Source organism: Dunckerocampus dactyliophorus, chromosome 14 (assembly GCF_027744805.1).
Source record: "Dunckerocampus dactyliophorus isolate RoL2022-P2 chromosome 14, RoL_Ddac_1.1, whole genome shotgun sequence".
Taxonomy (NCBI): domain Eukaryota; kingdom Metazoa; phylum Chordata; class Actinopteri; order Syngnathiformes; family Syngnathidae; genus Dunckerocampus; species Dunckerocampus dactyliophorus.
In genome coordinates, this window is record NC_072832.1 from 18,870,497 (window position 1) to 18,885,924 (window position 15,428).

The following is a 15,428-nucleotide window of genomic DNA, read 5'->3' on the forward strand; positions in this document are numbered from 1 at the left end:
GTTTTTTTTTTCATTTTCTTCTCGTAATTATGACTTTATTCGCATGATTTTTTTACTTTATAACTTTTTCCGCAACATAATTTTCCCAAAATTACTACTTTATTCGTTGTTTTGTGTCTTTCTCATAACATTACAACTTAAAATAAAAACATAATTTTTACTTTTAATATTTCAACTCTATGCTACTGGTTTATTCTCGTAAATATGTGATTTTTTTTTCTCGTTAGAATACTTTTTTCTGTTAATATTTTTGCTGTATTCTTGTAAACATTTCAGCTGTTTTTTCCATTTCTGCTGTTGTTTATTTCAACTTTCTTGCAATACATTTTCTTCTCCTAATAATGACTTTATTCTCATAATATTGTAACTTTTTACAGAACCTATAAATTTTCAAAAATGACAACCTTTATTTGTTGTTTTGTTTGTTTTTCATCATGTCAACGACTTATAAAAAACATCTTTTTTCTTTAATATTTCAACTTTGGGCTATGTTTATGTCTGTTAAGGTCAGTTATGTTATTTTTGCTCATAATATTACGTTATTCTCATTAAATTTTGCATTTTTCTTGTTAGGTTACATTGTTTTTCTCTTAATATTTTGACTTTATTCTTGTAAAATTACTGCTGATGTTTCTATTTTTACTGTTGTTTTTTTTTTTACGTTTTATTGTTAAATTATACTTTTACAATGGGCTGCAGGCCACAAATGGCCCACGGGCCGCACTATGGGCACCGCTGTTCTGGAGACACGTCTTATCAAGATCACCATCATTTAATTGAGAGTTCAAAAATCGACAGTTTTGCAATTGCAATACAACAAACAAAAAAATTATCAGAAAATATCACAATGGCTTACAAAATTTGACAGCAGTACAAAAAATATCAGAATTTATAAAAACACACTTCTGAGTTACACCAAAAAACATTTGTTCCTAAATTAATACCCATTCTTTGTTTTATACTGTAGCTGCTGTTGGAGGCTTTTTTTTTTTTTTTTTTAAAGAATACCTGTTTACTTGTACAGTCTTATCCTCAGGGTGTTTGTGATCACATGTTGCTCTGCAATAAAGGCTGCAACAGCCCAAGGAATAGCATATTCCAGAGTCACCAGTCCTCCCAGGTTGTATTTATAACCTGAGTAATCCCACGGACACGCCTTCAGCAACCTGAGTGCAGTTCCCCAGGTGAATTCCCACAGGTAAATGAACAGGGTGTAGGTTACGAGGCGCAGAGGCAGTGGTTGATGATGAGTCAGCAGCCAGCTTCTCAGCCTCTCCATGACGTAGATTGCACTGGCATACATAGGCAGCGCCCAGAGACTGCTGTAGCCCATCATCCTCCTGTCCTGGATGCTGCACCAGTCCAGCACGGCGGTGAAACACACCTCACAGAGACAGCCATGCAGGGCATACACGTAGAGACGAGCCAGCATAGACAGTGGACGAGTGGAGACGCTTGTTTGGACTTCCTCTCCAATGTGTCCTGACAACAAGAAAACCGAGTTAGTATGCGTAAGTGGAGCAGTGCGTAACGAACAACATAGAATACAGTGGAACCTCTGTTAGCGTTTTTTTGGTTAACGTCGTAAATTACACCAAAATTTTGCCTCGGTTTGCGTACATTCACCGGTTAATAAGGCGCGTGTCTTGCTGCGTTATCAATACACTGCACGAGTGCAACTGTGGGCTTAATGTATTTTTATCACAAAACTCTCTTGTTAGCAGCTTGATAATACATGGGAACAGGAAATGGAAGTCACCTCCGTCATCCGTCTATGATGTCATCAGTGGTTGACGATGTAGTTCCTTGCTAACTAACACAGTTACGCCACAAAACACACACACATCATGTTTTTTATAGTTTTACATGCAGAAAACTATTTAAAATGCATATAAGTGATGGAATAAATGAACATTTAAGGTTACTTTTACCTTTAGTGAAGACTTGATTTTGACAAACACGACTATGAGGCAGCAAGGTCAACACAAGACACCACCTTCGTATTTTGCTACTTATTTCTCACCTTCTTTACCAAAATGCTGGCACTTGCAACTTTCTTTGGCTCCATTGTGGATTGTTTTGCAGCTGCGATCAATAAGAAAATCAGAGACTTGTGGCGTAACTGTGCTAGTTAGCAAAGAGCTACAGAGTCAACCGCTGGTGACATCATAGACGGGCTATGGAGCTGGAGGACAATGACTTCCGGTTCCGGTTTCCATGCTAACATGGTGCTAACAAGGATGTTTTCCTATAAAAATATGTTATGAATAAAGTTGGACTGACGTGTATTAATACCACAAAAAGACAGGGGTCATATGATGTGCTAACCGGGAAATGTATATGAACCAAGACACATTTTCCTCATAAACCGAAAAATACTCTGACAGCTTGCCAAAAAACATGTCAAAATGTAATTATATTAGGGCTCGCAAATTATATAAATTTAAATCTGATTAATCACCGTTTTCAAATGAATTAATCATGATTAATCGCCATTTGCAACTATGTCCTAATTATGCTAATTTTTTTCTGTATTTTATTAACAGTAAAAAAATGACAGGACACGATTACATATACATGACATACATATTATTAACATAACAACATAGTATTATTAACAGCTCCAAATGAACAGACTAGACACTAGGGTGACCAAACTTCTGTGTATCAAGGACATATGTCCGGTTTTCACATCCCGGCCTTTTGTTTTTTGGAAAGTGACAAAAATGTCCTATTTGTCACTGTTTTTCATTAATTAAAGGGTACAGCTAATTTTATTTGATAGGTTTTTATGCTGCCGATACCAATACCGACCATGCATGAGTGAAATTGGCCAATACCGATACTGACCACACAGATTAAGTGTATATTTTTAAATGTACTATTGGCTATAATCAGGGGTAACTGAAAACCTGAATGAAAAGCAGGCTTGCAGGCGCCTCATGTAGTCGTGGCGGGCTCCCTGGTGCCCAAGGGCACCATGGAAGGGGAACCATAAAATTTAGACAAAAATATATTTGACATTTTCAAAATCACTGGTGAAATTTAGAGAATCAGGCGCCTTCTTTAAGGAGACCCCCAGGCAGTCGGCAAATCCGGTGGGGCACAACACCAGTCTTTTTGGGCTATCCGCCACGCACACATGAGTGTGTGTCCAGCATTTTGGCTAATTAGCTGACCGATGACCCCTGCCAAGTGCCCGCCCCCCAAATGCTGCACCAAACTAAAGCTTTTTAAGGCGCCACCCAGGCGAGACAGTTTCCGCGGCATGTTTTGCAGGGTGCAAAACTTATATCACTCTCACAACAACCGGAAGTCCTACACGGCGGGAGACGGTGGCTATACGCTGGACGCTGCAATGGGGGCGGAGCTGATCCGCGAAGGTAATTTCACAGGAATCGGCTGACACCTAGTCGGAGCACCCCTGGTTTTTAGTTTTTTGTCAAGAAACGAGAGCTATTATTTTTTCTACAGGATGATTTTTCTAATACAGAAGAGGCGTTATTTCTATCATTATTTCACTGCAGAGATTTTAAAGTTCCATAATCGAGTTTGCTAGTCTTAGTCACAGCATCGCCTCAAGTTATGCTAGTCTCTAGCAAAGATTGGCATTCAGGAAGACAAAATGCCTCGGCTTTTTGTTTCCTGCTGCTCATTTACAAGCGTGCAGTGTGTGCAACCCCTCCCTCCCCCTTCTGCTTAGTGTGATAGGGAACCGCACATTTTGACCAATCGTGTGCGGCTTTAACAGACAAAAAGATGAGAAATGAAAATCAAATCAAAAGATGCCTCTTCACTTCAAGGAGCTGCCTCTTCCATCTTCAATACAACCTGACCTAATCAGTGTCATGACTGAGCTGGAGCTTATCCCAGCTGATTTTGGGTGAGAAGCAGGGTACACCCTGCATCGGTAGTTAGCTAATCTCAGGGCAAATTTTGTACATTTAAACAACCATTCACATGGAGGGACAATTAAGAGTCTCTAGTTAGTCTAATATGCATGTTTTGGAATGTGTGAGGAAGCTGGAGAACCCAGAGAAAACCCATGCATGCCCCGGGAGAACATGCAAACGCCAATGTTTTTCCAATTTGATATCCATCATCATTCGGAACTTTGAAAAAACATCCCATTTGCTGCAGTCTCATAGGACATGACAGCCAACTCTCCTTCTCTACTTGGGATTAACAGGCTAAAGTCTCAGCTTAACTAATCAAAGGCTTTCAAAATCGTTAGCTGCTGAGTGTGTTTTCTCGTACTGAATGCCATCATTTTTGCTTAACTGTACCTTTCTGTAAAATGACATGATTATCTGAAGTCATACAATACGATTGCAACTTGCTCCATTATTTCGTTGAGTGCAGTGTCAATAAATGCCACATCAAGTTACTAAGTGTGGACGCAGCAGCCATAGAACACTGACTAAAAGTGTCATTAAGAGTCATAACTCTCACCTGAGTCACCACTACCTCGTGTTCTCCTCTCATGCAGTATTCTCGCCTCCATCCTCAGGTAGCATATGTGTCCCTGTGCCTTGTTAATCCCCCTCTGTGTGTATGTGTGTGTGTGTTTGTGGATCGTGGGCTAAACATTAAGCTGATCCATGTTCGACAGAGAAGTGCCTGTCACAGGCTGAGGTTGAGGACAACGGAAGCAAATCTGGACGACGTGTTGAATTGTGTGCGTGTGGTACAAATGCTGGTATTGATCTGTCAGGTGCTCATATGAGTGCTCGCTTTCACAGCCTCAGTCAGTGCGCTTATTGACGTGTGCTGAAAGGCAAACATGAGATCATCTCCATTGTACATTGAAGCCCCATTTAACGAAGCGTTGAGTCATTATTAACAATGGAGCCGGGAGATGGACATGTCAATAAGGATGATATAAGATAATAACTGGCACTGGATTTTTATTCCAACTCCACGGTCATTGTTAATTCTTTTGAATAAGCAGTTGAACTTTGGTCATGCATTGGTAGTCTCTGCCTAGAACAACTCACTACGTTACATACTACAGAGCTTACAGTAAAGACTCAATACACAAACACAGAGTGTAAAAATGGCTACACAGTGGATCCCCGTACATTCCCGATTTAGCATCCATGCCCAAATTTGCTTGTCCATCCATCCATCTCCTTTCGCTTATCTGGGGCAGCAGCTAAGACGAGAAGCCCAAGCCATGGTCATGAGATTTGGGTAATGACTGAGAGGACAACAGGTTAAGATCGCAGGTGCATGCGTCCAAAATAAGTTTCCTCCCTGGGGTGGCTGGGCTCTCCCTTAGAGATGGAGTGAGGAGCGCTGCCATCCGGGAAAAACTCGGAGGAGAGCTGCTGCTCTTCCACACTGAGAGGAGCCAGATGAGGTGGGTCGGGCATCTGGTCAGGATGCTTTGCGGACACCTCCCTGGAGATGTGTTCAGGGCACATCTGAGTGGTAGGAAGCCTCGGGGAAGGACACGTTGTAGAGACTATGTCTCATCCTGGGAATGCCTCGGGATCCACCGAGAAAATTGCAGATTTTTGGTCAAAAAAAGAAGAGTTTTTACTCTGAAAATAATCTCAAAAACATCTCATTCACTTTAAATTGCTAATCATTTAGTAGAGGGTGGAGGGGGGTTCTAGAGAAGAATACAATGTCATAATTACAAGAGTCACTCTTAGTACAATTGGTAAAAGTCAACATCAAGCCAGCAAGGGAGTTTGGAGCGATCAGTTTGTCAAAGACATTTTTATGAGTGCCTCAATTACTCTCCATTGCCTGGTGGTCGCCCTGCGTGAAAAGCTCTACTGCATAGTAAATTGAATCCATGTTTCCATGAGAGGTGATACTGTGACAATATTGGGTGTTTATTTAGTGTGACCACCTGAAACCAGTTTGATGAAAGTTAGACCTCCAGATCAGAGTCCATAGAATCAGTAAACACGAATGTGGAAGGAGAATACGCCACATCAGAGTCAACGACCGTAAAGTCATCAAGCTGTCAAAGGGTGGACACTTGATATGCGTTATCACAAAAGTTTGGTTAGGGAATTTAGCACCCTGCTGGTGAGAATAAAAGCCACCTCACTTGGACAAAGAACTGGCATGTAAATATTAATAAGTTTAAATAGGTGTTTAATTGAAGATACCATACCACATTCATTTGCTGAGGAGTTTGCATAATGTCCCTCACCTTTGGCTGCAAAGTGCAGGTTTGGATTGCACTGTTTAAAGTAAATAATTAAAATCATGGCAAGCTATACCACCCTCTGTTCATCCCGATTTGTATTGCATTTTTTGTACCCATTGATAATTTATTCTTAAGTACGTCAGCATTATTAATAATTTATAACTGATTCCCTTACAAAAAAACCCGGGAATCTAGAAAACGTAACTTGCACTGTCCAGTATCCAGGTATTTATTTCACAGTCACACTGGTTGAATTTTTGGCTAAAAAGTTACTGAATCCATTTAAAGTTACAGAATCGTTTCAGATCGTAACGATCTATTCTATGAACCGATATCGTCCTTGAATGACATCGGCAACCACGCATCGTGATACGAATCGGATCGTTATTAAAATGAATCGTTACACCGCTCGTACATTACCTTTTTGCAAGTGTAGCTCCAAGTCCAAGTAGCCAATGAGAAGCATTTGTGCTGTCAGGCAACTTGGCCAATCAGCTTTTCAGATCATCAGTTCAAAGTGGAAAAATGAAATGTCCGTTGCTCTTGCTGATTGGATGCGTTATCCCTTTCATGCGCTATAAAGACTACATTCAGTTCGTCACCCGAATTCATTGTTTAAAGATAACGTACTAAATATAATGGTACAACACGTAACACTATCAACGACCCTTTGTTCAAATAGCCAGGTATGGCAACACTATTACACTATTACAAGTGTTTTTATAATCGACAGGCCGATTTAGTTAAGTCCGGTTGTACAATATTGTTCAGTCCATCACTTACAAACATGTACAGTATCAATGTTCAACAACAGCAGAAACACACATAGCAAGTTATCCAGTCCCTCCAGCGTCCCCTTTTCTTCTTCCTCTTATTTAAATGGCGGTTGGCAACTACGCGGTGTGTTATCACCACCACTGGACTGAAATGAATACAGTACTGTACAGTAATAAATGCTAATTCAAACGCCTTTCAAGACACCTAAGATCGCCTCACAAATAACAAACAAAGGAGATAAACATTTTTAATGCATAAAAAGAGTCTGTAGGAGTCTGTCATTTGCAATTTGCTGTTGGGAGCAGTTTGTAATGATTCCATGATTTTTATGTCACAGAAATAGAGACTATGGCTACAAGAACATGTGAAATGCTCTTTTCGATGTGTATCTTATAATTTTCAGATGGATGATAGTTATCTATCGAAAGCCAACATGGCACACACACTCGGCAAGTCACACATTTAACAATGGCATTGGAAATTCGGAAATTCCCCCATCTTGATGTTGAATGGCATTCCCAATGGCTGTCATTTCTACGTAATCAACATGCTTAGCATAGGCTACATGCAAATTGGTAGCATAGGGGAAAGCAGACTTATCCATTTGATACATGCAGTATTCACTGTGCTTAACAACATAAAGCACAATGGTTTGGTTTAGTTTATTTGAACATGAAGGTTACAATGGAATACATCTCATGAATCATTTTTTTCACAGTTCCACATGTCCAAAAGGAGTAGGAAGAAGCAAAGTTTATTTAATCCTACCCCCCATCCATTCTACATCTAGTACAGTACATGTTGTTCACTTCCTGCATTGCATGTCATGTTTTCTGTGATAGTCAGGAGAGTTTAAAAAAGAATGGTAAATAAATAAAAGCTTAGCAGAAATAAAAGGAAAATAAAATAAAAAACTAAAAGAAACATCACTAATTCATGTTATTAATTAAATTACGTTTTAAGAAGGAACTAGTACTGTATGTCTTGATATGGAGTTACACTGTAATACCAAATGTGACCAGCAGATGTAACCATAGCCTCAACAAAGTTGTTGGTTGCAGAAGCCTATGAAGAAGAGGCACTTACTTCCTGTCTTGAGACGTGAACAAGTGTTAATAAATGTTGAGCGCAGCAATGTCTTGTTCAACGGGACGTCTGGTCTATTAAAGGTGAACGACACATAGTACCTATAACTAATTACGTTCTTAATGTACCCAACACTAATCAAAATCTCATCCCAAAACCAGAAGTCTCACTCGATAAAACTTGATCTGACGTAGAACACAGACTGACCAGTGAGAGGCAGCAATGTACCACCAGACTGCAGGAAAAGCAACACTTGGAAGAAGGCGGAAGACGCTAAGCTTGTTGTAAGCTTAGCTGGTAAATCCATTGGGGTGGGAGTTTCATGCAAACTTTTGCTATATCAGTGATAATGTATGCCAACGTATATTACATCAACACTTGTGTGAAACAACTCCAGTTATGTTTCGTGATGTTGACCGTCGTTATTTATTTGTATGCTTCATTTCCTGTCATCAAGCGTTCTGATGTTATTTCGTTGAACCTTCACTGTATGTACACTTTTTAATAAAGCTACTGCGGTGTCAGGTCTAAATGTGAATATATGTGCTTATTGTGGTTATTTAAAAATAACATAATAGGCAATGTAAGACAACAATGCGTTGCTGTTCGTGTTACAAATAATGGAACCATATGTTATTGACGTTTTGTAAAGAATATATAAATATCATGTACCCACATTAAAAAACGTTAACAAAAGGTCGCACAGCAGGACAGATTGTTGGGTGGCATAAAATTGGGCGTAGAGATCATAGGGTTGAAGGTTATAAACCAATCTGCTCACCTATTTAGCCGAGCTCCAGTGGCGCAATCGGTTAGCGCGCGGTACTTATAAGACAGTACACTGTAGAGCAATGCCGAGGTTGTGAGTTCGAGCCTCACCTGGAGCAGAATTTTGAAAACACCATTTTATTTTCTCGCGTAGTAAGGGTATCGTATTGTGAGTGAGTTAACTGTGACGGTAACGCTTTTGCGATGCAAGTGAACTGGCAATTCAGGGAGCGGTCAGAAGTAGCCGCCTATAGGTGGCAGATTTTGTACACCTATGCAAGGATCTGCTTTTAAATGTCTTTTAAACACGAGGAATTCATGGCATGGTGTTCAAACGCAAATGTGTGATATAATGACTTCATGTAATGACACACAACAGCAACTCCATGGTCGCTGGTGTCTATCTATCTATGGAATGTGCAAGTTTTGGATGTTCAGTCATTGCAACTCAGGACAACGTTTCATGGAACAGCTATCTATACCTACAGAGTACGTGTATACATAATAATACAAGGCAGGACGAGGGATGAAGGCACACAAGGTTTAGAAGCACTAGTTGAGAGTCGAGACAGAGTGCATATTTATTTTTGAGCTGGCAGTTTGCTATTCTTCCAGCTGGGGCTGCTGTTGTCCATGGTTTGCGCTTTCTGCTATTTGGTTCATGTGACGCAACTGACAGTTGGATATGATTGGCTGTGTGTTGTGTTTGAATGAAAACAGTTGGCCCAGTAGTGTGTCTTCTTATCTTTATGTGCACCTTATAGCAACATTTTACAAACACTGATATCCAGTACAGTTTATGCTGAAGAAAACTCTGGTTTTCTGAACTTAGTAGTTTTTGGCAGTTTACATCATTTCCAAAGATTGCAGGGTGACTTTGAAGGCCTCATCTATAATGTAGGACAGTCAATAGGTTGAAGTTTTACTTGAAGATGCAATATGATGATCGTGAGTATCAAAGCTTCTCATAAAATCATTCACCATACAGCAATGTATCACTCTAGAGTAAACCTCCATATACGCTAAATCATCATATCTCAATTCCCAACCATTTTGATGAGTGTGCTATTTAGATTTAATGCATACAGTACAATCATACTGTATATATACAAGCAGTAATCCTCTTTTATTGTGGTTAATGGGTTCCAGACCCGACTGTGATAAGTGAATTAAGTGAAATAAGAGGGATGACTACACAGCATATACAGTAGGTGTAGGCTATTTGCGCGGTTTCCATTCGAAAGCCCCCAGCAAAAGATGGCGTGACCGATTAGTGGACACACCCATAAAAAGCCCTAAACATTGTTCATACTGTGAACCCTATAATATGCCTCTCACAGTAATTAAACACATTTTAAATTCAGTGTTACACTTTAAGAAAAGGCATACAGTACTGTACTTCCACAACATCACGTTTTGTCAAAGCATCTTCCTGCTGTAAAATGTTGAGTGAACCGATTTCTGAGACAGTGCCCTCTGCTGGTTTCATAGCTGAGGCATTCTTTTCCCCCTGCAGATAGCGCCATCAAACCACTTTCTATTTAAGTTACCATTAACAAATATTAATTATTCACAATTTAAAGCAGAGAAAAGCTGGATTTGGATGGCCCATGTATGGCATTTTAGCTGTCAACATTTTAGTGTCACACCCAACACAGCCAACAGACACACACACACCACACACACACACTCACACGTATATTATTGGTGTTCAGCCGAGCAGAATGTCATCATTTCCTTTTGGCATTTTGACAAACGCTTCAGCGCTGAAGTTTCTCTTGGCTTGATGGTGCAATGGAAGGAAAAAAAGACAAACAATAATAATAATGATTATACCTTTACAGCTGGGGATTGCTAGCTATCATACAACGATTCCGTGAGCAAATGTTCATTACTAATAAGAAACAGATGTTTAATACAGCTTGGGACACATAGCTTTGTGGTTTGTGGTATATTTGAGGAAGGTTTGGCTATTAACTTTAGGTCTTAAAATCTACTCAAATGTACCATACATAAAAACGTACCAAATACTCCAATGCTATAGTTTGTAGATGTGTTGTATATAGTGATGCAATCCATAAAGATAGAGTATTGGGGCATAATCAATTGACCAAGGATAGGTTGGGCTAGTTTATTAGACTTTATGGTTCCCTCTAAATTATTCAACTTTACCAAGACATTTTGGATTTCGATAATTATTTCAACACGTTTAGTTAATGTACTGAACCGGTATTCACAAAACCTTGTGGACTTGTTTGGAATGGGGCCAAGAAACACCTGTTAGATCTGACCCAGCCCTGGAAAGTGGACCCAGGGAATGGTGTTCATCATTTATTATAGGGAACCTGGCAGACATGACCACCACCTATAGGGGGTTCAGTGCTCTTGTTGTGTCTTTGGAAAATAGAATACACTGCAGGTGTTGGACTCTTTCTTCTTTTTTTATGGACATTATTCTGAAATATTTTTTCATATAAGAGTAATTACTTCTAGGGCTCCAACTGACATAATGTTCTTAGTCAATTAATCTGAAGCTTGTTTCAGTTAATCGAGGAATTGGTTAGGCCCCAGACGGACCAAATCAATATGAACTAAACAAACAGAAAACATCAGGAAAAAGGCAAAAATGTCCATCACTGTTTCCCAAAGTCAAAGCTGATGTGTGTGAATATCTTGTTTTGGCTAAAACACAAAGGTAATAGGTCTGCTTTCATGGATGACTAAGGAAATTAACATAAATATTCACATTTGAGAGGCTGAAATCAGAGGAAATGTAAATTTTTAAATAACAAAAAAAAAACAATGAATCGGATACCAAAATAGTTGCCGATTAATTGGATTGGATTAATTCGATTAATCATTGATTCATCAATTATTATTGCAGCTCTAATTAGTTCTGACCATTTTAAGTCAAAAAGTATTTGCACATGTTGCAACTGTAAACCTGAAGCATATGGCTGACAGTTAACCTATGGAGCAACTACAATTGCATGTCTGCACGAGTGTGGAAGACACATGTGAAAAGTCTGTTGGCTGTTTTCGCTCCCATACCGCATTAACCTAATTAAACTTCGCTCCAACTTAGATCTCTGTCTGACTCGCTCACAAACTCTTCCGCTGGAAGCCTGAAGCTCTTACTGCTAGACATACAGTATAACAAAATCAGTCAAGTGAGCTGCTTATTTTCATTTGTATAATTTCAGTCCATGAGCCTGGAATGTGGCCAATTTGGCAGGTAATGACATGTCTAGCTGCATCACCGTGCCATCGAGAGATGCTGAAGTGCAGTCAGGCAATGGATGTGGGCTCTTAGATAATCGGTAAGCCTGGTCCGATAAGGAGAAGACATCCATGCCATGTTGGAAAGCCTAGATTTTACAGGCTTTCTGCTACATGTAATTAATGGTGGCCGTGCGCCACTACAAAATAAAAGCTGCCACACCTTAAAAACTTGAAAACAATTTTAAATAATGTATTGTATGAATGGATGTACTGTATATGCTATATAGATACATATATTGCTTATTATGTATGCACATATTGACCACAATTAGTGTGAAAACAAAAAAATATATAAAAATGTTTCACTGCCCTTTATTTTGATTAGCATGGACCGGACGTTAGCTTTGTTTCTAATTATCGAGAGAATGAACAATAGCCCGTAAAATGTGGAGTCAACTGACGACTGGTGGTCACATGCTGAGCCTATCTATATGTATTTTTTAAAATAAATTTCAGACGCAGCAGCAGCACGACACAGCGGTGGATGTTTGCCCTCCCATGCAGCCCACCACCACAGCTTCAAAAAATACTAGGGAAACCCTGTTTTATATGTGTAAACCAGTGAGATGGGTGAGAAATGTAGAAAAATACTCTTCTCTGCTTTTCTACTAGTAGATGCATCTTTTTCCTATACCCAAGATCTTCTGTACAACGCCTAAGAATGAAAAGTGGACCCACACTACATTGCTTGATCTCGGTGAATATGTAAAAGTGGCCACAACCAATATGAAGTGTTGGTTTTATACTGTAACACTCTGTGTGTGGCACAAACACCAGACAGGATAGTAAAAAAAACAGCCTTTTTATTGCAGTCACGTAATCAGCACAAGAGTTCCTAAGACGGCCTACTATTACGGCCACAACTCACACCGAGCTAACCCAAAAACTGCCAACATGGAGATTCTCTCTCACGTTTCCCTCTCCCCTCGCCCAATCCCGGAACACATCTTTCCCGGCAACACATACACGAAAACAGCACATAACAGCCCTAAGTGTCATTGCAATACACACTGAATGGCACAAAGTAAACAATAGAGGTGCTCACACAATACGGACCGACTCACAGTCACGACTTGACAAATACAGCGGCACCTCGGTTTTCGTTATTCATTGGTTCCAAAAGGTCTGGCAAAAACTGAAGCGAACAGAAACCGAAGCAAACTTGTGTAACATTCTCATTTGAGTTTGCCAAATGAATTTGCCTGACAGTATGCCGTTAAGATTATGTAAACCAAGATATGGTACTGGGTGTGTGATCCAAGATGGCTGAATAAAGACCCAATGCTGGGAGTATTGTGTGCCCACATCTTTATTAATACCACCAAGATTGAACATACAGGTAATACACCAATACAGTGAACAATATTGTATGATAAGATTCAAGATTCAAGATTCAAGAGAGTTTTATTGTCGTGTGCATAGTAAAACAGCAGTTTTACTATGCAATGAAAATCTTATTCTGTTCATTCTCCCAAGAAAAGAAAGAAAACACAAGAAAGAATAAGAACATAAGAAACATAAACATATATACCAAAAAATTAAGCAACAACAACAGAAGAGACATTAATACAAATAAATATACAAATAAATAAATAAATAAAGTGCTATGAGTGTGTGTTGCGTGTGGCGTGTGTGAGTACTTCGTTGAGAAGCCTGATGGCCTGTGGGTAAAAGCTGTTCGCCAGCCTTGTGGTCCTGGACTTCAAACTCCTGTAGCGTCTGCCTGACGGTAGGAGTGTGAATAATGAGTGTTGTGGATGTGTGCTGTCCTTGATGAGGTTGTGTGTTCTTCGTAGGACTCTAGATTTATAAATGTCTTGCAGTGAGGGGAGGACTGCCCCAACAATGTTCTGTGAGGTCTTGATCACCCGCTGGAGTGCCTTCCTATCACGTGTTGTACAGTTACCGTACCAAACAGTGATGGAGTCGGTAAGGACACTTTCGATGGTGCATCTGTAGAAGCAACACAGGATTGTGGTGGACATGCCAAATTTCCTCAGTCTTCTCAGGAAGTACAGTCTCCTTTGGGACTTCTTCATAATTTGTTGGGTGTTGTGAGACCAGGAGGAGGTTTTCACCCTCTCCACCTCAGTCTCATCAATAAACAGGGGTTTATGCGGCTCCTTTTCCCTTGTTCTTGGGTCGATGATCATCTTTTTAGTCTTATCTGTATTGAGAAGGAGATTGTTATCACGACACCAAGCTATGAGGTCTGCCACCTCTCTTCTGTATGATGTTTCAACACCACCAGTGATCAGTCTGATGACTGTAGTGTCATCCACAAATTTAATGATGCTGGTGTTGTTCTGGGAGGCCACGCAATCATAGGTGAAGAGCGTGTAGAGGAGCGGACTCAGCACACATCCCTGTGGGGTCCCAGTGCTCACAATTCTTGAGCTGGATGTGCGATTGTGGACTCTGACTGACTGGGGCCTGCCTGTTAGAAAGTTAAACACCCAGTTACAGAGGGAGGGTGACAGGCCAAGTGGGAGGAGCTTATTTGTGAGTTTGTGGGGGCTGACTGTATTAAAAGCAGAGCTATAGTCTATAAATAGCATTCTGACATATGTGTCCTGGCACTGTAGGTGAGAAAGGGCTGTGTGGATGGCAGTGTTGACTGCATCATCCGTGGACCGGTTCTGGCGATATGCAAACTGTAGAGGGTCCACAGTTGCCGCCGGGTTGCTCTTTTTGATGTGGGTCATGACTATTCTTTCAAAGCACTTCATAACAATAGGAGTGAGTGCTATAGGGCGATAGTCATTCAAGCAGGTCACGTTGCTCTTCTTGGGTACGGGCACTATGGTGGTGGACTTAAAGCAGGTCGGTACAGATGCTTGTGCAAGCGACAGGTTAAATATGTCAGCAAGCACATCAGCTAGCTCTGATGAGCAAACCCGAAGTGCACATCCCTAGATGTTGTCTGGGCCTGCTGCTTTTCGTGGGTTTGTTTTGTTTTTGATAACCGAGACAGTGTACAAGAACTGAGGCAAGAAAAACACCGTGGTCTGACTGTGGTACGTTTGAGTCAGCCCTGTTCCCTGCCAATGGCAAATGCGAGTCTTTCAAAATGTTACCGATTGTCCGAAGTCAAGCAGTTTCCCTCGCCTTGGACTCAGAATGTTAAGTCTAAAAACAAGGCTAACAAAGCAACATGCTTACAGTGGCATTTGTGTCTTGAGTTCTGCAGAAAGCTCACAGAAAAGAGCATTTAGAGACACAAATACTTGTTAACACGATTTGTACGTACGGTTCATGCACTTTGCACTGGCGCAGTGAGGGGAACGGGTTCTACATCTAAATGCAGTCGTTCTTGCTATATCAGTTTGAATATTGCTCCCTCACA

At 40.3% G+C, this 15,428-nt stretch overlaps 1 protein-coding gene and 1 non-coding gene across 2 annotated transcripts; one reads left to right on the forward strand and one right to left on the reverse strand.

Moving 5' to 3' along the window:
• Positions 1-618: 618 nt before the first annotated feature.
• LOC129194053 (transmembrane protein 229B-like) lies at positions 619-4,687 on the reverse strand. The gene is made up of 2 exons (XM_054798949.1): positions 4,453-4,687; positions 619-1,482 (listed from the first exon to the last, which is right to left on the reverse strand). The coding sequence occupies exons 1-2, from the start codon at positions 4,502-4,504 to the stop codon at positions 1,013-1,015; spliced, it is 522 nt and encodes a 173-aa protein (XP_054654924.1). The 5' UTR covers positions 4,505-4,687; the 3' UTR covers positions 619-1,012.
• Positions 4,688-8,825: 4,138 nt separating this feature from the next.
• trnai-uau (transfer RNA isoleucine (anticodon UAU)) lies at positions 8,826-8,919 on the forward strand. The gene is made up of 2 exons: positions 8,826-8,863; positions 8,884-8,919. It is a non-coding gene; the product is annotated as a tRNA-Ile (tRNA).
• Positions 8,920-15,428: the final 6,509 nt, after the last annotated feature.

Excerpts from the sequence above, each read along its gene's own strand:
- LOC129194053 (XM_054798949.1), bottom strand. The coding sequence starts at position 4,504 with ATGGAGGCGAGAATACTGCATGAGAGGAGAACACGAGGTAGTGGTGAC. Across the intron at positions 1,483-4,452 it reads ACGAGGTAGTGGTGACTCAG|GACACATTGGAGAGGAAGTC; the intron begins GTGAGAGTTATG and ends TCTTGTTGTCAG.